The 23,533-nt window shown below is 37.3% G+C and overlaps 1 protein-coding gene across 1 annotated transcript in view; it reads left to right on the forward strand.

Moving 5' to 3' along the window:
* Positions 1 to 5,333: 5,333 nt before the first annotated feature.
* Positions 5,334 to 23,533, forward strand: part of LOC107092660 (fibronectin-like) — a 35,609-nt gene continuing 17,409 nt past the window's right edge. The window contains exons 1-19 of the mRNA XM_015387257.1: positions 5,334 to 5,625; positions 6,373 to 6,498; positions 7,285 to 7,419; positions 7,710 to 7,838; positions 7,989 to 8,126; positions 9,159 to 9,317; positions 10,992 to 11,186; positions 11,321 to 11,503; positions 11,641 to 11,817; positions 13,718 to 13,873; positions 13,988 to 14,116; positions 14,205 to 14,348; positions 19,036 to 19,157; positions 19,285 to 19,453; positions 19,555 to 19,740; positions 19,840 to 19,968; positions 20,095 to 20,184; positions 20,827 to 21,021; positions 23,139 to 23,420. Of these exons, the coding sequence (XP_015242743.1) occupies positions 5,502 to 5,625; positions 6,373 to 6,498; positions 7,285 to 7,419; positions 7,710 to 7,838; positions 7,989 to 8,126; positions 9,159 to 9,317; positions 10,992 to 11,186; positions 11,321 to 11,503; positions 11,641 to 11,817; positions 13,718 to 13,873; positions 13,988 to 14,116; positions 14,205 to 14,348; positions 19,036 to 19,157; positions 19,285 to 19,453; positions 19,555 to 19,740; positions 19,840 to 19,968; positions 20,095 to 20,184; positions 20,827 to 21,021; positions 23,139 to 23,420 (2,968 nt within the window). The 5' untranslated portion in view covers positions 5,334 to 5,501. The remainder of the gene's footprint in view (positions 5,626 to 6,372; positions 6,499 to 7,284; positions 7,420 to 7,709; positions 7,839 to 7,988; positions 8,127 to 9,158; positions 9,318 to 10,991; positions 11,187 to 11,320; positions 11,504 to 11,640; positions 11,818 to 13,717; positions 13,874 to 13,987; positions 14,117 to 14,204; positions 14,349 to 19,035; positions 19,158 to 19,284; positions 19,454 to 19,554; positions 19,741 to 19,839; positions 19,969 to 20,094; positions 20,185 to 20,826; positions 21,022 to 23,138; positions 23,421 to 23,533) is intronic.

Genomic DNA, 23,533 nt, shown 5'->3' on the forward strand with positions numbered 1-23,533 from the left:
ATGTCTTTAAAAAGAGATTAGCAGTTACATCCTGACTGGTCAGAGCCTTGCAGTAGCTGACGTGGTTTACAGATGGAAACTACAGCAATGAATGTCGTCTTTACCACTCCAGTGAGGGAGAGAAGGGCTGGGATGTAGTGGCAAAAAGCCAATCTTTTATTTCAATGTTCCATGTTGTGGACCAGTCTTGAATAAAATATTTAACGATATTTAAAACTGAAGACACTCTTTCACTGTGAAGCTATTATTTGGAAAACTGATCATTTTAAAAAACTGGCTAAAGTTCAGAATAAAAACGATTAAAAAAAATTACACAAATATCTCAATACATATGTTATCATTTCATCAAAGGGTTATAAATGTTGTTTTTGTTTCCCCCCTTTTGGTTCAAAGTATTCTTTTATAAGATAGATTCCTAAATATCTGAGGTTTTACGTCGTTAGCCCAGCCACCTTTGGAAGAATTTAATTTCAGCTGCTTGTTTTTCCAAAATTGATCATTTTTTTCTATCTACTAAATAGTGATTTTGATGGTCTTACAGTAGTTCTTTTTTCATCAATACAAACTAGAACGTCCCAACATGGACAGGTAAATAAAGGTTGTTCTAAGTGCAAAACCCACATAGAAAAAAATATATATTTCAAGTTGGGCTTTGGATATCTTAGAGAGGTTTTTGCTTTTGTACTTGCCCCATTAAAAGTCCTTAAGATGCACTGACACTGTCATTTTTATTTTATATAATCCTATTGAGTAACCTAGACATAATGTTTTTGGCATTCAATAAGAAACTAAACTTTACAATCACATTTAACTTCATTTCTGGCTGCACGTATCTGCTCAAGCAAGATAATTTACTCAAAAGATTTTAACAATGTAGCTCTGCTCTGGAAATAACAAGAATTTTGGCAGACTGGCACAAATAACCCATGCCTTGAAAAACAACAAAAAAGGTCTTGCTTGGACTTCTTTGGCATTGAAATTAACAGGGCTGCAGTCTTCATGGACCTGGGCCTCTAGCCAAGGAGGAGCACACACATCTCCAAATTGTGCATATTAGAAGGTTACACTGGAACCCATTCAGACTTTAGAGAAGTGGTCAACTCAAGCTCTCAAAATTAATACCCCTTATAATTTATTTTTGTCTTTGCTCCACTGCAGCTAAATTGATGGCTGAATAGTCTTCTTTGTATGTCATCAAGTCCTTACTGTGAGGACTCTTTATTTGATTCAGGTGTGTTGAACCAAAGGAGCATAAAACATTTAGGACACAGGCTATAGAGGACTGGAGTGAGCCAAAACTGCTTTAGAGTCTCACAGTTATCAGTTTTGGGAGCCTATATGAAACCTGTCATTGTTCTGGCTTTGATTAAATTGACATATTTAAGCAAATTAAATATTGATGAAAGAGCTTTGTTTCAATGTGGATTAACAACATCAACTGTGTCTATTGGGCCATATTTAGCCCTTCTGTGATCCTCCCTATCCGGATATCAGCTTAGGTTATAATTAACTTATGATGAGCATAGACTACTAAACCTGAACAATTAGAATAAGAAAAACTACATAACAGAAAACCATCTATCAGTAAAATTGGAACACATGAGTCATTTCAGTAATCCTCTGCAATCAATTACTGTGTCCTGATGTGAATCAAGTGGTAAACAATAATGAAGTGTTAAGACAGATGTCAAAATAATTTCAGAAAAAAATCTCTGCAAGAACCCAAAAGATGTGTCAGTTCTCTGAGGATTTATGTGTCCGTCCTTCATAACACAGTGGTTACAGTCTTCTCTCACATTTTCCCTAGGATTGATTTGCTTAATGTAGAAGCTATCCACAGATTAATCCCTTTCACCACTGTAAAAGCTGATCCCATGATATTGCAAAGGAGATGAGGACATCCTGCAAGTATTTTTCAATTTGTATCGAAAATATTGTTTACAACTGGAGCTTTTTTTTATTTTAGCGAAAGTATATTTTTCTATCATGAATAAGGCTGTGATTATACAGAATATAATAAAGTCAAGCATAGGGTTTAGCATAATTATTTTTGGTACACTTTATTTCAGTAGTGCTTGTCAACATTGTTGGTTTAAACTGCAACAGGCAGACATTTTCCTCTGTCATTTTGTTATGACTCCAAACCCAATCATCCACTGGAAGACTTTAACGGAGCATATTAGATTTTATACTGCATCGTGTTTGTGTTTTTCAGATGCTGATGGGGAGAGTATAAGCTCGTTAAATATATTCACAAGTTTTTTTTATTACATATCTGATATCGTTACACAATTATGGATGTGTGCATTTCTCTAAGCAATCTATGTCATTTGTTTGTTCATTCAATAGCTTTAACAAGTTGGCATTGTACAATCAACTGTTCAACTGAGTCTTACTTTACTATATTTTTTGTCAAAGATAAAAAGTAATTAAATAATTGAAATTCACTGTATGCAAATTAACTTACAGGTATGGCTGTACTGTATTTAGAAAAACACCAAAATGGACTCCATATACCTTGAACAGTGAATTCCTTGAAATTAAGAAGCCATTTGAGCTGGAGCAACACAACTTAATGGAATCAAATAAATGTCAAACAAATGCTAATAAAGTCCTAAATCTCCATGAGTCATGACATGTTTCAGTTCTTGGTTTAGACAGGCAGTTAAAGGCTGCCCTCAGGTAAGGTTTCAACTCTCCTAAGGTGACCAAAATAAATAGAAAGTCATCCCAAAAGAACAATTGGTCCTGAATAAGGAAAGCTCTATAAATGTAAGCCCTATGTTATAATGCTTTCAAACGAACCCATACACACATACACACAGGACTGTAGACCTAAAATGATAAAGTTGAATGGAAAGAGAAATCATTGTGGCAAAAATACAAAAACACAAAATCTTTGAATTTCAGATTACAGACATAGAGAAGCTTAAATTACTGAAAAATCGTTTCAATAAAACACCTGGTAATGGAAACGCTTCCCAGACACTGAAACTTTAGACTGTTGGAGACTTTCCAGGCGCTGACATCATGTGACCTAATTCCTGAAGCCTACTGCTCCTGATGTGGATAACTACAGCAGTGCCTTAGAGCCCAGTACAGACAGTTGAATATAGTGAATACTGTAAAAAATATGCACAACATATTAACCTTCTCACACTATATAACCTTAAAACTGCACAATCAGCGAATATTTATTTTACTGCAAATAAAGCTGGATGCAGTTCGATCAACGCTTTTCCAAACTTTTCAACTTACAACCTCGAGCCAATAAATTTAAAAATTGCAGAAGCCAAGTCAAATACACACACATAATTAGCTAAATTGTTATTTATCCACTCATGCCACAGATTCACAATTGGATTTAGATCTGAAATTTAACTTAGTCTGTGAGGCAGACACCCTGTCTACTTTTAAGGCTAGGCTTAAAACTTTCCTTTTTGATCAAGCTTATAGTTAGAATGGTTCAGGTTATCCTGAGCTATCTCTATAGTTATGCTGCTATAGGCTTAGACTTCTGGAGGACATAGGGACCCCCATTTCATCATTCTGCTTCATTCTGTCTCTATTCTCCCACTTTGCAGAATCTATTAGTTCAATCTCTAACGTTATGCTCTCTGCTTTTTTCTCATAGTGTCAGGGTTTCGCTGTGGCTTGAGGACCCAAAATGCAGAGGCAGAGAGGCTGATGAGATTTCTTGGAGTTTAATGGGGCAAAACAGTAAACAAAGGCAGGAATGCAAAAATCCAACTAATAACGAAAAGCAAACCAGAACTAAGGAGACATCTGTTTTAATTGGCTAGCTGCACTCACCCTCTCCCCAGGCGGGCTGAGACTGGAAATAGTGTCCAGAGTTTTTCCCAGCTTCAGGAAGAAATCCCTCAGGGTGTCCAGACTGGGCTCTGCTGGGTCCATTTTTGGTTGGTTCCTTGTCTTTGCTGTCCTCCCATGCTGTTGTCCACCTACCTCGTCTCTCCCTGGCTCCTCGTGTGTGGTTTCCCCAGATGTCTCCATAGTTCTGCCTCTCTGCCTCTGCATTTGGGTCCTCAAAACCTCAACCAAACCCTGACACATAGTAGCTTTGCCTCGTCTGTTCCTGTTTGGCTGTGACACCATACTGGAGAGAAATTTCAGCTGTGCTGCTGCCATTAACACCCTTGTTTAGATATGTTGGAGATTGGCCTGTTTTCCAGTGTAGTCCTGTTTCTCTGACTGTGACTGGCTGGATGTGCTCTCTTCATCCTCCGACATGGGAGCTGGCTCGGAGCTCGTCTGCCTAGCTGTGTGTTTCCTGGACAGGGCCGCCTTTACAGTTGCTTTTTGTATCTCTGCTTCTGTCTCCTTGAACCCCAGTCGGCCTCTGCAGATGGCCGCTCACACTGAGCCTGGTTCTCCTGGAGGTTTTTTCCTGTTAAAAGGGAGTTTTTCCTCCCTACTGTTGCTACAAGCATGCTTAGTGTGGGGGATTGCATTTGAGTCAATGAGTCGATGCAATCAACTGGTTTACATTAGAAAACTTTGAATCAATTTGTCTGTATGATCTGGTTGAACTGTAAAGCGCCTTGAAATGACATGTGTTCTGAATTGGCGCTAGATGAATAAACTGAATTGAAATGAACTGATCTCACCAAATTAAGTAAAATATTTCCATTGTAGCTCTGACTGTATGTTTAGTCCCTAATATTCTCTAAATAACAAGCATTCACAAGACAGTCCTATTTCTACATATATGAGCTTATAAAAGTTTATAAATGGTTAAAAAAAGAATCTGTTTAGCCATTTAAGTCAGTTGGTAGGCACCGAATTTTATTTTGTGGTATCAGAATAAGGGGGCAAAATATAAATCCACACTTTATTTTAGGAAACCAAAACAGCTTTTTACTTCACAACTATGTGTTTCTTCAATTAAACGAGGTAAGAACATGAAATAGTTAGGATAATATAATATTTTTTGCAGACTTTACATAAAACGTGTTGAAATAAAGGTTTCTGGCATCGTATTTGTAAAGGAATCAATGTTCTTTTCAGTTGGAAATATTAAAGTTACACAAAGCATCATTATTTAAAGGCTCATATATATATAAAAAGTAAAAAAATAAAACATTTTCTGCAAACGCCAACATTTGTAGTTTGTATTTCCGTTAGTTAATACAATCTGAAGGACCCAAAATTTCAAATTGAGTGCCTCATACAAAAGAAACGCCCAGATTCAGAATAAGGTTCTCTGCTTCTGTTACACACTGCGTGGGTAGTCTCTCACATTGTTGGACCTGCCTCCTCTGTCTGAAACTAAGCCATGCCCAAATAAATCACTCCCAGCACAGAGAAACCCTCCACTCAGGGGCCACAGGCTGACGGGGGAGGTTGGAGAGCTGCAGAAAGTGGAGCGCTGCTGCATACCCCAAACTCTCCAGCGGTGGTGAAATAATCACAGACAGAACATCTCACTAGGAGCACCTGTGGATATTGCAGCACCCGAGCGGGTTTAACTTTTCAACAAAATGTCGGGTCACAGCGCCTTAACCAGGGTGCTGGTCGCCCTGTGCGTCGGGAGCGCAGTGCGCTGCATGCCCCAGGAGGCGCACAATAACCCGCAGCAGTATCGCCCTTCCTCTGTCTCTCAAGGTAGGATGGATTTATCTTTTCCTTTCTTCTCTGAATTCATATCATTTAATCTGAGAATATTTTTGGATGATTTGTAACTTTTTTTTTTTTTTTACAATTAAAATATTTCTTTTTCCATAAAATGTTTTCACTGATCTGAAAATTCTTATCTGTTAAGGCTTTTTTATTTTATGTTATCAACTCTAATGATGACATCAAGCACTAATTACCTTTAATCACTCTCTGTTCTCTGGGTCACAGGATTAACCTTTGACTCAAGCCCTCCTCTAAGTGCCCAAAGTTCATACAGAGTTAAAATAAGACATTGGAAAACCATTGTAAAGTGGATTAAAGGGGAAAAAAACGATAATTGCTCTGGAAGTATGGAGCTCTGTACAAAGAATGTTCCTGGTGGGGGAGAAAAAGGGAATGACTATTCTTCTCCACCCTGTGCAAATGATTTATGACAGTTTAGAGGTCCCTTTGAAGCCCTGTTTCCACTGTCGAGGTTTTTTTCAGAAACATAAGGGATGTTGTTTTATCATTTTATCTAAATGTTTAATTATAGTGATCAGTTATTCTGGTATAAATAGGGTTCCCTTGGTTGTGTAACCAGTGGTAATGATTTGTGCGAAGCTGGAGGTGAAGAGAGACACTGTCCAGGAATGGCATTTGTCTTTCCAGTCTGGACCTCCAGATTGGCTCTGTATTAACCAGTGTGAAATTATATTTTCTTTTCTCTTATGTGTTTCTCTCTTCTTTCCTCAGATGGCTGTATAGAGAACGGTCGGTCATATAATGTTAACGAGCAGTGGGAGCGCCGCTATTTAAGCGGCACTCTGATTTGTACCTGCAATGGAGTTGCTGGGATTAAGTGCAGAAGCAAACCAGAAGGTTAGTTTGTTTGTAGTAACATCACCCTGGATGCTTTAACACTTTTCCACTATGAAAACGTAATAGTGTGGCTTGTACTTGTATTAAGCCTCTTTTACTTTGATACTAATAAATTATTGGTAACAGTGCAACTAGTTACATAAAGTCAATATAAAGGTAAAGTTGAATTTTTGTTTTATAAAGAAAAGCAGATGTACTATTACATAGCTGTTCACTTTAGCTTTAAACTGTTAATTTTGCCCTTAGAAATAAAGAAAGTGGCTAGAAGAAAGTTCTGACCACAGCTTGATGAACACTATGTTGGGAACATAGTCTCTGAGGGTAGAAAGTAATGCTTCACAGCACCTAAATATAACTTCCCTATGGTGAAACATAGTGGTGGCAGCATCATGCTGATGGGATTAGAGAATCTGGTAAAATTTATGAGTTTTTTAAAGAGCTGTTCTATAAGAATACTTTTTTGAGGCTACAAAGAAAAAGGGTGGATGTTAACCTTCTAGCAGGACAAAGACCCTAAATAGAAAAAAGTAAAATAGAAAGAGAATCTGTTGCAGGACTTGAACAAAGATTTCTGAATACAAATACTACATTTGTCTTTTTTTTTTAATAGGAAGCCATTACCATTTTCTTTTTCTTCACAATTATGCACCACACCATGTTTGACTATGAGTTTGAACCCAAATAAAATCGTTGACTTGTTTGTCTTTGCCGTTTGAATAGTTTTACATCATTTTTAGCATTTTTTAACTTAAAGGTCATTATTTCTTTTCCTTTTACCTATAACAGAGGAAAAGTGCTATGACAAACTCGGCCAGAAGTACTACAACGTGGGAGAAACCTTTGAGAGCCCAAGGGATGGCATGATCTGGGACTGCACATGTATTGGATCCGGGAAGGGCAGAATCAGTTGCACCATTGCGAGTATGTGTTGCTTGTTGGTTCTGCACACAAGATGTCTGTATGATGGATAGTTATATCTTACAGTTGCATCCCGCCTGAATTCTTTTCCTGCCATTCTTTGCCAAACTAAAAAACATTCTTAAACTTCATAATCTTGGCAGCTGTTTAAGAAGTGATGCCGGGCAGCTGCTTGCAGTTAGCTGAAGGGGTTGGATAATGATGGAAATGTCTGAGATCTTTTAATTCCTGTGAGCCTGCTGTTTACACACCTGGGAAATAGAGACATCTATTTTTTGTTTCTATTTATCCAGATCGCTGTCATGATAACGGGGCCTCATATAAGATCGGAGACACCTGGAGAAGACCCCATGAAGGAGGCTACATGCTGGAGTGTGTCTGTCTGGGTAATGGCAAGGGAGAATGGACTTGTAAACCTGTAGGTGAGTCACTCAGGCAGCGGACTGATTGCTGGGTCTAAGTTTTATGCCAATTCTTAAATTGTTTACTTTACTTCAGAACCATTCTGATGGTTTATACTGAGAAAACCAGTCGGTTTTAGTAGCTGTTAAGCTCAAGCTTTTATTTTGCAGCTGAGCGTTGCGTTGACCAGTCTGTTGGACGATCCTACGTTGTTGGGGAGACATGGGAGAAGCAGTACCAGGGATGGATGATTATCGACTGCACCTGTCTGGGAGAGGGAAATGGACTGATCACATGCACATCCAGAAGTAATTATTGGACCTACTTCTTCTGCATTTTCTTTCTTAGTTTCCCCTAACATCTATTGTAATTTGACATCTATTTGAAACATAAAGAAATAGGTTAGTGACCAGAGTCAGGTGAGACAAATAATAAGAATAAAATAAAATACAATCAGTGAATGCACCACATATAAATGCAACCCAGTCGCAGTGGAAATAACAGTCTTAGTTTTTAAAAACTACAACTAATATGATCATAGCTTTAAAATGTACCGATTGGTTTAAATTGAAATCTTTAACCAATCTATGTCAAGACCCTGTTATTTTTTTTCTTTTTAATGAGCCTTTTAGATAAAAGGTCAGAGCTTCACTATATCGGTGACCAGAAAATAGGTCACATGATCTATTATTATTTAGTTTCAACCTGAACCTAAAAAAGCCAGTTTTAGTAAATTAAAAGTAAATTCAGTTTAATCAAAGTGTGTACTTTTTTTTTTAACCTTTAGTGACTTTCAAAGGAAAAATCTAGGTCACTGAGAGTCATTCCAGCAGACAATCAAAACTTTTCATTTTTTGGATGTCCAACTGTGTTATTCAAAACTAGCGTCACTTTAGTCTCCCTGTGAGAACAGTTGGGAGTGTGAAGCTTGTATATTTTGGTTCTTTCAACACTTTTTGGAGGACATGTTCTACAGCAGTGCCAGCTTTTTAAACAGTTACATGCATCTTTATCCAATCTGATGCAACAGACAGTGATAGATTTTCTTTAGCTTATTAGCCTGTTATTACATCCAGGAGTTTTCGGTGACCATGAAGGCTTTTTGGCTTACTTCATTTCCCTCTTCATGTTCACAAATACCCACCAAAGTTTTTTTGACACTGACATGGAAACCTCTGTTCCACAGAAGAAGTAATTTAATAATTTTGCTCTTAATAATTACAGATATTTCCAGAGGCATTCTTATTTAGATTTCCACAGCATCCCTTACCTTCAGACTTCCACTGTATTTAAGTATTTTAGTCCTCATCACTTTTATACTCACCAAACCTTTCTCCTAGATCGCTGTAATGACCAGGATACTCAGACCTCATACCGTATTGGAGACACATGGACAAAGACAGATTCTCGTGGCCACCAGCTCCAGTGTCTCTGCACAGGGAACGGCCGTGGGGAGATGAAGTGTGAACGACATGCCTCACTTCACACCACCGGCTTAGGTGAGAACTGATGGTATCCATGTTTACTTTTTCTCTTTGTCACTCTGGTTGGGGAAGAATCTTGACCAAAAACAGATGTTATAAGGAGTGACAGATAAAAGGTGCCAAATGTCTACAACGGGAGAATGACATGTCTTTTAGCTTAAGATCATTACCTCATGAGATGAGGCGACATGGATTGTGTGTGGGAACCAGAGGATGTGAGAAAACTACACATGGAATTAATGGGAAAAAGAGCTCTGATTAGAGAGATTATGAAGAGTGAAGTAGAAAAATGAGCTCGTTGTGATGTAATATCTGTAAATAGCAAAGGGGTGAGCTGCAATTTATGACTTTTATCTGAGGTTATGGTTCCATTTTCTCAGTAAATCCTTGTGTTGTGCCAATGCATGTCATTCAGGAGCAGCTGGTGGTATTAAAACTGTTTTCAAGCTTTTTTGGGGTTACATAGAGTCCATAAAACAGTCCTGTTCAAGTTCATTATTTCACATCTTTATCAGTGTTTATGGACTACTGTTACTAAACGCATCTCATACTGCTCTAGGGATATGTTGGCTTCTTAAACTGCTATGTGTGAGCCAGTAAAAATGTTATAATTATTAGCATTATATTTTAAAAGTTCTAATGATATTTATGGTCATGTTATTGAAATTGACTAGTTTATTTACTTATAATAAATTGTTTTACTATTTTTTTTATATTGTTTGGAACAGTCAATAGTTTTCAATATACAGTATATTCCATTACTGAAATGGCAATGTAAAACATAGCAAAAACAATTCCTCCTAAAATTGGTTTTAAAGCAATGGAGCTTGATGTTATAGTGCAAGACTCTTGTGATTACTGGTGATATTGTAGTTTTTAGGCTTCAAAAAACTGCAGGAACTGATCATTTGCTCTCTGAAGAGGTTTTAGAAATGTCGTTCTCTGGTGATGTGGTGAGCAGCAAATACCCTTCTGCAGAAAGCGTCATAACAAAGGTGTTTCATTCCTACAGTCCCCTTTTGCTCTTTTACAACCCATATACAGAATTATCTTCCATTCCTCATTGAAAGTTCATTTGGATCTCTAATGAATATTGTTGGTGGAAATAAAAAGTCAGTTGTTATCAGTATCATTTCATATATAACACTGCAAAATGGGACATGTCAAGGCAAAAAATTGCATTCATATTCACTACAGTGACATTTTTTTTTTGCATTACTATTGCATCTAGTTGCGGTTTTGCAGTTGTTGGTGGTGAAAGATTAGGTCTTTCCTATTGACAACTATTATCCTCTTTGTAGATAACTGCATAATGACAAAATGAAAGTAAATTACTGTATGTTGAATTAAAATCAATAATGGAATTATTGATATTTTGGTCTAAAATGGAAAAAGCAATATCGTTATGGTCCCTGTCTGCGGAACCACAGAGACACAGCTTAGATTTTAATGGTATTTGACTGCAGGTATGATCCTAACTGCTCAACATCCCTATGCATTTTACAATTATTTTAATGAATGTTTATGTTTCAATTTGAATGTGCAATAGGAGAAAAAGGCAGTTATCCTGTTTTACCTTGATAAATTCATCACTGCAAACTCTCCCATAATGGTACATCATGCAGTAGTTCTTGGTAGGGCAAACCTTATATTTTTGAGATCCTATTTAAGTCACACATTGTGTTACAGGCACTGGCTCTCATTTGGTGACCAACATCCAGCCTGCAGTCTACCACCCTGTCTCTGTACCAGAGCTCCTGGAGGGACCCTGCAAGACTGACTCAGGCCTAACTTACTTCAATGGGCAGCGCTGGATCAAGAACCAGGGAAATAAAAAGATGATCTGTATCTGCATGGGAAATGGAGTAAGCTGCGATCAGTGGGGTAAGAAACAATCTCTTCTCTTGGTAAATTCAATTTGAGGCCACCCACTAGAGCTACCCTCTGAACTGAAATCCCCCAAAATGATGTTCAAAGGACAAATATAAACACTGAGCTGTTTTCACGTTGGCCCTCAGATGGACCAGCTCCAGTGTATGGTGGCAACTCCGGAGGCCTTCCCTGTGTGTTCCCATTTGTTTACAAGGGGAAAACCTACCACTCCTGTACTTCTGACGGGCGTAGCGATGGGCAGCTGTGGTGTTCTATTTCGTCGGACTTTGAGAAAGAGCAGAAATATTCTTTCTGTACAGAGAAAAATGGTAAAAAGTTTTTTTTGTTTTGTTATTATTTTCAGGCTTGTTTGCTCAGAAGCCCTTTACTATCATTATAAAATTTTTACTGAAGTTAATATGAATCGCAGTAAATCCTGATTCCGTTGATCCATTTTCTCCAACAGTGGCCGTGATGACACGAGGTGGTAATTCAAACGGTGCTCTGTGTCAGTTTCCATTCATTTACAATGGCCGGAACTACACTGACTGTACTTCAGATGGTCGGCGGGACGGCATGAAGTGGTGTGGCACCACAACAAACTACGATGCGGACCATCGCTTTGGGTTTTGTCCAATGACGGGCAAGTTACTTTGTTTTCTTTTTAAATGATTGATATTTCAGTTTTTTTTTCATAATTGAATAGTTCGAACAATTTTACTCGTTTATCATTAAATACTTGTTTGCTTTTGATCATTTTAAAATCCGCTTTCTTATACTGTGTAACAGAGCAATTCATATATTCCTAATGAAAAGTTTTATTCCCTTTGACAACTAACGATTATATATTTTCTTTCTAGTTGATCAGGGTTAGTAAACCTCTATTTATTTTACTACTTTTTTAGTAGTTAAGCACATTGATACCAATAAAATATAGCAGGGAAAATGTTAACTCTCCCTGATGGTAACAAACTTGGTTAACATTACTTATTCTCATGTCCTTCCAAGCCCCATATGAGTAATATTATCAGCCGAACCTAAGATGTCTTTGCAGAATGATGTTAACATGGAAAACGGACTTATTTCTGAGAATCTGTCTCATTTATAACCTCACAATCTTAAAAATTGACTAACAATACTAACAAAATTAAGGCACATTGAAGTCACAGCAGCACATGAGAAATGTTAGATAAGTATCTCTTGGCAGTGGAACAGACTGACACCCGTAAAACAGTTCTTGGTTTAGTGGTCAAATTGTAAAATAGTTTAATAACATGACGTTTAATGCTAAAGAAGTCATTTAAAAAGACCGCAAATTTTGCTGGATTTTAAATCTCCACCATCTAGGAGTTAAAGCTAAACCTTTGAAATACAGGCATATTGCACTCATTTTGCCAAAGTTTGTCTAAATTTCATTTGAAATCCTTCATCCACTAAAAGGACCACCCCTTAGCTGACACCCAGATGTTAAAACCATCCTGTCAGGTTTTAACAACAGCTGGGGAGGGGGTGTCTGTTTAAACACCTTAGCTATTGTCAGAATTGTTTGTGTGAGATAAAACCATTCATCTGGTGAAAGGAGCAGACTGTCTTCACATTGGATTTAAGTGCTTTGCAGCCATTGTCAAAACAAACATAGATTTTTAGATGTTAATTGGTTGTTTGAACAAACCTGGAGTTCATGCTTTCTCCTCAAACTTCTTCAAAGGTGGTTTGGTAATCCTCTGTGATCTGATCAGAAAACTGTCTCCATCTGTGTTTTTACTATCCAGGGATCAATCTCATCATGCAAATGTAGTCATTTACATTGTATGGATCTCTGTCACATTCTAATCACTGAGAAGAATCTTATTTAAACAGAACGATTGGCATTTCTCATCATCCTATAGGGTTTCTGTTTTGCGAATGAACATTTTGAATATAAGGGCTTAATCATCTAAAACCAAGTATAGGATAATCTAATATAAGTGAAACTTGATTTACAATAAAGATAATGTTGTCTAATCAAGTAATCAAATTACCTTGTGTTGCTATTGCCTTAAAATGGATACAATCTCGACATAACCTTCGGATTCTTTAAATAGGTTTTTCGATTAAGCACATTTTGTCCTTGCAGAGAGATCTGATTATTTTTCTGGTGTCTGTCCTTTAACAATGACCATTTATGAAAGTAATGTAAAAAAAAAAAAAAAAACAGCCCACCCACAACATCGGAAGAGTCTGAAATAAAAGCAGTGTGCCTCAAACTTTCTTTTAATAACACATTTTAAAATGAAAGGCAGGTCTCAGCTGGTTGAACTGATACTTTGAAAACTTTCTGTCTCTCATTCTCACTATTAATTATCTGAAACCATATGTTAAACATAAACAGTCTTTCCCCTTTAGGAGACTAGACAGCTGTTTCTAACTTTTAATCAATTTCCTTCTTTTCATGCAAAGGAATTTTTATAACTGTTGTATTCACAAACGTTGTGATAATTATAGGGTGAGGCTATATTTCCAGTCTATGGTCTGATTTTTCTTGTTTTGTTTGTGTACTACAGCGAATGAAGAAGTGTGCACAACAACCGAGGGTCTGATGTACCGTGTAGGTGACCAGTGGGACAAGAGACACGATGTTCTCGGTCACATGATGCGTTGTACATGTGTCGGCAATGGGAGAGGAGAATGGAGCTGTGTCGCTTACTCCCAGCTTAAAGGTACGGGTCACCCGAGCCGTACTGTGGTCTCATCCACCCTGGATGGATGGTAACAATAATAGACTACTGGTCTTTTTGTTAGCATCCCTGTTTAGCTTTATCTCTTCTCCCCAGAACATTGTCTTGTGGACGGTGTGACCTATGAAGTTAACCAGACTTTCACCAAAGAACACGAAGAAGGATACATGATGAACTGCACCTGCTTTGGTCAGGGCCGCGGTCGCTGGAAGTGTGATGCCATTGGTGGGTCTAAGACTTTAAACCTCTAAATCTCTCCATCACAGCGATGAAAACAAACTTTTTTTGATCATTCTTATTACTTTTCTCTCAGACCATTGCCAGGACCCAGAAACAAGAACTATCTACCAGGTTGGAGAATCTTGGGACAAAGTGATCCAAGGAGTCATGTATAAGTGCATTTGCTATGGCAATGGTGTTGCAGAGCATGGATGCGAGCCCCAGCTGTCATATCCTGGTAAGATATATTGGTTTAGGTTTCCTTAAGATGTTTACATTTAACTGTATGCAGTTCAGTCCTATAGTGTATGAAAGATACAGAGAAAACAGTCCTTGTTCTTGAGGTGGCATGAGGGGCGATGTTGGGATTATTGAAAGAGGACGGAAAGTGAAAAATGTTTGAAGTAGAAGAGAAATTTGATTGCAATAACTTAAGTTAGGAGGAAAACGATTGAATGCATCTACATGTTTGACTCTTCTATACAACTGAAGTTTAACCGGTTTCCGCACAATGCAAAAGGAAAAGGTTATTTCCACCTGTCCTTCTTAACAACGCCCTATGTTTGGGTAATAATTGGAAGAAAAACTTCCACAAATTCTTCTAAACATGTTCAGATCTGTTGGGAAAAAAAAGAAAAAGTTTAGCATTGATCATATAAGTTTTAATCAGCATTTAAACTATTTATTTCCTGAATGTCAACTCTGCCAACCGAGCCCAAACAGAAAAACGTTTGTCTAAGCTACCTTGAATATGAGGTCCTTGACTTTGATGTAAAGCAGACAGTTATAGGAGGGGGTGTGATTTCCTCTTTTACAAGTACTCCCCCCCTACTTTGCGCTTTTGTTCCTGCCAGCATGTGGTTCATCGTTTGTGTTGTTGCCACAGCTGTACTAAAACGCCCCAGTCCATGACTGTGGATACAACCACATCACATGTGGTACCCTCAAAGCTGGAATATCTGCAGATTGTAACAGTCAGGAGTCACATAGTTTTTAATCTTTAGTATCACAGTTAACTTTAGATTCTTTTCATAGTTTGCTGTCTTAAATTCAAAGATATCGTTTTTTTTTAAAAAATATATTATATGGAAGGCTTTGTTTTACTGATAGTTCAAAGATTTGAAATGCTGAAAACTGAGGATAAAATGCCAGAATTCCAAGTGTAGCTGTAAAAGTCATGGAAGTAAGCCTAGCTTCAAATTGGTGGGTCTTAAGAGAAGGAACGTTATACTTGCTTGTTTTGTGAAGCAGGTTAAAGGCAGATCCAAAATGTAGGCCTGCTCTCTGTCGTAAGTGGCCTTAATAGCAACCATCTGTAAACTTGTGCTGTGCGTATTGTTGTGTTACTGCATGTCTGTGTGAGCTATGAGGGGAAATAAAGCATGCACTGATATAAGGCAGCAAGATTTCCAGACCTTGGAACCTGCAAGTTTTCACAAGCCTCTAAATAAGCAGAGAGATTGATACAATCTCATTAAACTGTTGTCCTGCCTGCTATCTGTTCATCTCTTCCTGCCTCTGGTGTTTTCTATTATCTTTGAACCATTTTCCATTCTTAGGATGTCTTCTGCTAATGCCTCCCAAATGCTCCTTATCACCACCATGTTGTTCGTCCAACTGAATTTCAAAGGTGGATGTTATGTCTACAGGTGGATAAAGTGGATTCATGAGTGTATCTTAGGCGGCATGTGTCTGATCTTTTCATGACAGTCTGAACAACACGGGTCTGATTTTTTTTCCAGGCCACTTGCCTATGTGGTCCCGAATCTGAAACGCATCTGGAATTTTCAAATGGGACTGTGTCTGAACGGCCACGTCGCATTCATCCGTCCTGAACGTCATAAATATTCAACAAATGTCACTATTCTGTGTCTTGCTACGCAGATGTAGGAAGGAAAACAACAATCATGTCTGACGATAATACAGAGAGTAGTCTTTATTTTCAACCCTTTTGAAAAAATTATATTGTTAATGCATTGGCTGAGGTTGGAAAAGAAATGAAAGATTGCAAGATGCATTACAGATCTACCATCCGTGTTAACTTTGCGTAAACACAGAGAACGCTTGCTTGTGACGTCATTGCGTCCTCTACTGCGCATGCGGGACACTTAAGTTGTGTGAATGCAGTTCAAACAGGTGATCACATCCGAGTTGCATAATTTGGAAATGTGAACGACCTTGCAAAAGTATCGGACTTCACACAAAAAAAGTCGGAATTGAGCATCAAGGCCCACAGTGTGAACAAAAAGTGTGTGTAGGATACATGAAACTGCACCTTAAATATTTAGTATCGCAGCTGCAAGCAAGCATCTGTTTAAAAGCCGTCCTGCATTTGAATCTGCATAATCCTTACCCTGGCCAGTGGCTTTGTGGGTCTGTAATGGGCTGTAATTGCTCCCAGATTGATTTTGAGGTTTGTGTATTTGGTTGCAGCCTCTGGTTAACCAAGCCACTTGCTCAGAAACTTTTATTACAGGTCTGTTGTTTGGAAAAATGGTTTGAAAACCCCAGTTCTATATAGAAGCTACCAGATTCTATCTGTAGAGCTTATGTCAAACGGATGCCTGAACACATGACCTAGATTGGAATTAAAAACAACATGCCCTTTTAGCTTTTCATCATCTTCGACTTCTCATATCATGTTTCCTCTGTTATGTCTGCCAACCTGATAAATGTGTTCTTTATTCCCTTTAGCTTGCCCTGCTATTCATTTGGAAAGCAGACCACAAATCTTTCCAGAGTGCAGTCAGGTAGAATAATGACCAACAATTAAACGGTTTTCCCACAGACTCTCCTGGCTGGAAAAGCTGTTGAATATTGTTTAGCTCCGTTGAACTTAAATTGAGACTCTAAATTGGGCAATGAAACTAGAGATGAATGGATTACTTCTGTGGTTGGGTTGTTATGTCTGTCTGTTTTAATCTGCTAGTATAGATTGACAGGATTCAAAATTATTTTTTTATCCTTCTTCTGTGATTGATCACAAATTATTTATCATCATGAGTAAAGACATCGTGACACTGTGAGAGAAGGAAGTTATTTTTTATCTGAAATACAAAGACAAAATGACAAGGCTTACATTGTTAGCTGCCTTTAGCAGAGAGAGTTGCATAGTTAAAAAGGACAAAATTGAGCATTTTATGCTCAGCAGCCACTCTGTTATCTGCTGAACTTTTTCCATCTCTTAAGTATCAGTCTTCTGAATGATCACCATATATAGATAGAAAGTAATATATTTAAATGAATAGCTTCTTACACCTTTTAGGATTGCAATGAGATTTTCCAGGCCACCGCTGTTAATCAAAATGTTACATCTCACTCAGTACTTTCTGTTTGAACAAAGTAAATATAATATTATGGGACCTGATTTTTTTAGATTTCTAACCACTTTTGAAGCTAGCTATAGGTCAGTTGTTTTGATTTTGTTCTGGACTTTTCCCCCCTATTTTAGTAATATTACTTCCAACATTCTACAGTATAAAATAACTGATCAAAGCTGGTATGATTTGTGTTAATATTGTGTCAGGTCAGTATCGGCCATTTCTAAAAGCTCAATATATGTAAAAAAAAAAAAGTGGTCTTGTGACGCTCCTAATATCAAGACTTATCAGGTTGTTTTTTCTTGATGATGTTTGCTTTTTTTTTTTTTTTTGGGTTATATTTTCAGCAACCATTTCTAAATTATAATCCCACTTTGACATAAATTTATTTGAACCCCTCCTTTAAGAACTATTAAACATATGCTTTGGTCTGATAATGAATCTAAATAACACTTAAGTATTGTCTATGATCGAACTCCATGGTGTCCATAAGGTGGATTCATTTGCATTGAGTTTTGATGGAGTGATATTTTGTCCCAATAATTAGTTCAGAAACATACCACATTTTCAGTGTTATTTGCTAGATATAGATCTATTCTGATTTGTACATTCAAAAATAAAAGATTTTAAAACTGGTTAAAGTAGAACAAGTGGGACAGAAGTTTCCTTCCCTCCAGGGATGGAAATCTGGGCTGGAATCTCACAGGAGCCTGCTACTTTTTCCTGTTCAGAAACACAGCTGCACACTGACTGACTGTCAGTGTTAACTATAGTGTAGAAGAACGATGGGATTTCATCCGAAAGACAAAAGATTTACTGATAACAGTAGATTGTCTCTTGTTTCTAATGTATAAATAACCTTTAAGTGCAAAGAAATGCACTGATCATTTAACTCCCAGAGATGCATTGGTCAGATATTTGAGGCCAACTTCCATTTTCTTCTATAACTTAGACATGCTGAACTTGGAACATCTGTAATTGATCTGCTGTTAAAAACAGCCAAAACATCTCTTTCTAATATTCCTGTGTTGCACCGTCACTCTTATTTGTATTTAAGTTACCAGGGCTTATCTCTTTGATTGTTTTAGCAGGTCATAGTAGCAGTTAGCATGTTTAGCAAAACTAGTCTCTCAAAGGAGACTCTTTTCCCTGGGAAATTATCCTCCATAACATTCCATAAGGCTGGTAATATTGCTAAATGTGGTTGTTTTATAATAGCCAGACCCTTAAAGCATGAACTAGTACGACTTTTCTTTGCAGTATTTAGCATTCTTGTTATGTTGAAAAGTCTTGATCTATCTTTTGGCCTGAATAAACAATAGAAATAAGCTTTTGTAGATGATAATATTTGCTTTTCAGCAACACCTTACATCCCTCTTCTTCACCTGACAGCTTTTATACAAAAATGCAATTTTTACATTTCCTAAACAGAGTAATGTTGTCAGCATAGTCTTTTTCTTTTTTCTTTTGCAGCTTCTTTGATTTCAGACTAAATGGTCAAAAATTTGCCTTTTATGGTCAATTTCTCAGTTTCTCCAGCAACTTCCCTTGATTTGTATTTTAACAATGAACATTTTTCTTCTTCTCTGTGAACTCCTATTCTAGGTGGCCATCATCCTGTTCAGGTAATCATAGCAGAATCTGGAGGCCAGCAAAATTCCCATCCTGTTCAGTGGAACACACCAGCTTCAGCCCATATAACCCAGTACATCCTAAAATGGAGAGTGGTAAGGTTTTTTTTCTATCTGTGCAAAAAATATTTTAAAAGATTACCTTTTACAATCTAATGTGGCTGATTATTTATCACCATACAGTATTCAACTTCTACCTGCAATTTGATTTTCTCTAATACAGAAAGACACAGCTACCCCATGGATGGAGGTTATCATTCCTGGCCATCTTAACTCCTACACCATCTCTGGACTCAAACCAGGGATTACATATGAGGGCCAGTTGATCAGCGTGCTGCGGTTTGGACACAGAGAGATTACTCGCTTTGACTTCACCACTACTTACGGATCACGTAAGTCATTGAAGGCAGATCTCGAATGAGTCAATGTCTAAAACTAAACTATTTTTTTTTCTGTTTATACATAATATCTAAAAAAATTCTATCTTTTTTAGTTATTCCATCATATGGAGAAACCACACCTCTACCCCCTGTAGTTGAGATCTCTGAATCAGTGACAGAAATTACCTCCAACAGCTTCGTTGTGTCCTGGGTTTCTGCCTCCGACACAGTGTCTGGTTTCAGAGTGGAGTATGAGCTGATTGAACAGGGTCAGGGAACTGGACAACCTTTTGTTTTAGGTAGGTTCAAAAAGGAACATTTATGGTATGGGTTTATGCTAAAGAACTGTTGATGTTGTTTGTTTGAATTTATTGCAATAATCCTTTCCCTCCTGCCAGATTTGCCCCGTTCAGCCACCTCAGTGAACATTAATGAGCTTTTGCCAGGGAGGAAATACAATGTCAACGTCTATGAAGTTACAGATGGAGAGGAAACCAACCTCATTCTCACTACTTCACAGACAACTGGTGAGTAGACTTAAAAATGCACTTCAAACTTAAAGTGAGATAATAGAATAAAAACAAATCATGCACAGTATCTTCTTTAGCGGTCATATATATCCGATGATGGAGGATTTGTTTTGTTTCTCACAGCACCTGATACCCCGAAGGAACCTGAAGTAGAAGAGGTGGGAGATACTTCCATGACGATCACCTGGGATAAACCCCTGGCTCCAATTACTGGTATGTCATAAGGCATGGAGGTGCTGTGAAAGTCTGATAGTATGAAAACCATACCAAATTAGCTCATATTTATACTCAGAAGTTGTTTTTTTTAAGTTCCCCATTGGACATGCAACAAGGATACTGCCAAAAGTTGTTATTTTAAGTAATTTAATTCTCCAGGTCAGCTTCCACTATAGTTGATGTGCATATAAACAGTAGAAGCTGCAGATATGAAATGTTTATTTTTTATTTATTTATTATTTTTTTTTTTTATCTTTTGAGGGTTTTTTTCTAGTTAAACCAGTATCATACACAGGGCACTTTAGGCTTTATTTGTATCCATGTTCTGTTAGTGGTGCAAAACATGAATGAAGATTAATGCAGCTGGTAAAAACAACAAAGAGTAAAATTTAACTCTTTTCAGGTCTGATTTCATTGACAGACTTTAGTTCAAACTTCAAATTTTTTTTTAAATCTAGATAAGCATTTCTCATATGTTGTATTATTACATTTAAAAAGCAAAACACTTCGTTGGGAGGTTTCAGCATAAATGCAAGATAAAAGTTAGATCAATGTTTTTTTTATAAACCAAATTGAGGTTTTGATATGTTAATGTATATGTTTTGTGAATAAATGTTATTAAAAAAATTTTTTTTGCAGGATATCGCGTTGTCTACGTGCCATCAGAGGAGGGTGAAAACACAGAGCTGACACTCCCTGATACAGCATCATCTGTGACTCTCAGTGGCCTCCTGCCAGGAATCCTCTACAACATCAGCATCTATGCTGTGGAAGACAGTCTGGAGAGTGAACCCACCTTTGTTCAAGTTAAAACTACTGGGGAAACACTGCCAGGTAAAAAAGTAGCATGCTTTTAGAAATTTTACCATTGTTTTTTAATAACTGATATCCAATACTCACATATGATATGTAAGTCATACTTTTCCTACCCTTTCGACAACTGCATCTTTATGATTGTCACATGCCAAAATAAATGCCAGATGTTTAACCCAAAAGACAGCAGCTGTGAAGATGGGTTCTGCTTTTTTTTATGGGGAAATATTTCTTACATCTTCAAGTATTGATTCTGTTGCAGATATTATGTCGAGCCTTATTTTTTCTTTTTAGTGGTGCTTTTCATTTTAGTGTCATTCTTTATATTTTCCCACGAAGGCTTGCTGAATAACTCTTTCCATAGCTGCCAGTAATTTAAATTATTTAACTTTCCGAAAAAAATTGCCTTTTCTCTTATGTTTCTTTTAAAATTTTGTCAAATTTCCCAAAACCTCCTCACCTGTGTGGGAATTTTGCTTTCCAGTGTATTCACAAAAGGCAGACAAGAAAAAAAAAAGTCATTGAGATTTATTGCTTAGTCACACAGAAATCCCTTGTTTAACCAATCTGTGCTCCATTCTGCGGTCCGTTTCGGTGTTCTTTGTTTTGTTTATTTATTCTGTAAATAGTCCAATTCCTGACATGACTTGGGAAGAGTTTTAAAAATGGACAGAGAAGGCATCGAGTTCACAGCTGTTCCATTGTTAACCGGCTCAAATGGATATGTGTACAACGTTCCAGTCTGCCAAGTCGATCATGCATTCGGGCCAGATGTTGAAAACGTTTTAGAAAGCTTTTTGCGCCATGGCCTCAAGATGTTTGACCTAATTGAGAGAGGGTGATATCATCCCTGGACTGAAAAATGAAACTCTACAATTTTGGAAATGCACTATTGTTGCAACATAATGTTGAATTTGTACAAAGTACAAAAAAAGGGAAAATGTGGGGGAACATCTAGAGCTAACTGTAGCAATTAATCATTACGTTTCAACCCAAGTTCAAAAGAAATACATCTTTTATTTGTTAATGGGGAGATTTGTGCCAGTATTGAAAAATCATTGCCTTTCAATTCATCTTGCATGTCTATGGCTAGTTTCTATTCCTAAATTGAGTTACTAAGCATAAACCCATATCCATCTAAAGTAAGGACAAGCTGTAATAATGCAGTTTCTCTTTAGAATCTGGAAAACTTTGTCCTACATTTATGACCATGTTTGCATGGGTTAGGAGACATCTGACACTGGGTGCAATGATGTAGGCATTTCAAACTTTGCATAAATAAATCTCACAGAATGGCTGATTTTAGTTAGAAATTATGTTCTTATGTAATTGATTAAATTTTGCTCAACTCAGTAGTTTTTTCCCCCTTTGTTTTGGTTTTGGGATCCAGTTTTATGCTGTTCCTTAATACAACAGTGTTGGTTTTATGATTTTGACCACGCATATTTGGTATAATTTTGAACCCAAAAAGTAAGCAATTAGCTAATGTTTTTTCTTAAGATTAGCAGAAAAAAAGCTAAAGAGAAGGAATGATAACCCAATTTACAAAAAAGCAGCATATTACCTTAGAAATTACAAGTGACCTGACAATTTGGACATTTGGAGAAGAGATGCACTACCCGAAGAAAACCTGGAAATTTGTAGGAACAACATGCAAACTCCACATAGAAATGAGTTGGCTAGAATTAAAGCCTAAGGACTTCTTGTCATGAGACAACAGTGCTGACAACTACATGAAAACAAGCTAATAGTGTCTAATAAACACAATTTATGAATATGAAATACTGCTTGTCTGTAATGTCTTATAGAACAATTATTTGTGGAAACTGTAGACATTGTTAGCAAACTATAGTGCCAGCTACTTTCCAGGTAAATTACGTATTTTTTATTAAGGAAACAAGCTTGTTGTTCAGTGTGAAATATAAACATTTAGGCCTACATAACCTCCTTACATTAACAATATTTATCCTACAGTTTTACCATCTCACTCACAAAATAAGCTAGATCATAATGTTCTGTCTAGTTTCTGGTTAAACTTCTCGGTAAACATTGTGTTTGGTTAAACAAATAAACCATCAGTTTTTGTTTTTACTTATCTGGAATATGATTCGTAACATATCTTTGTTTCTTCTTCACAGATAATGTGAATTCCCCCTCTGACCTGCAGTTCTTTGAGGTGTCTGACACGAAAATCGTTCTGACCTGGTCGAGCCCAGTAGCCGGAGACGTGTCGGGTTACCGGGTCACTGTGTCGCAGGTCGATGATTCTGACTCTCCTCAGAGCGAGATGACTCTACCTGTCCATCAGAACTCCTATGTTGAAGTAACGCACCTAAATCCAGGCACACTCTACCGCTTCAGTGTGTACACCATTTACAACGGGAAGGAGAGCTTGCCACTAATCGGAGAACACGCCACTAGTGAGTACAGTGATTTGGCTTACTGAGAAGTATTTGAAAGACATCTAAAGCAGATATCCTATAAACAATATAAGCCAAGCAATCTAAAAATAAATCTCTCCTATTTTTTCTTC

The sequence above is a fragment of the Cyprinodon variegatus genome, unplaced genomic scaffold (assembly GCF_000732505.1).
Source record: "Cyprinodon variegatus isolate N-32 unplaced genomic scaffold, C_variegatus-1.0 Scaffold389, whole genome shotgun sequence".
Classification (NCBI taxonomy): domain Eukaryota; kingdom Metazoa; phylum Chordata; class Actinopteri; order Cyprinodontiformes; family Cyprinodontidae; genus Cyprinodon; species Cyprinodon variegatus.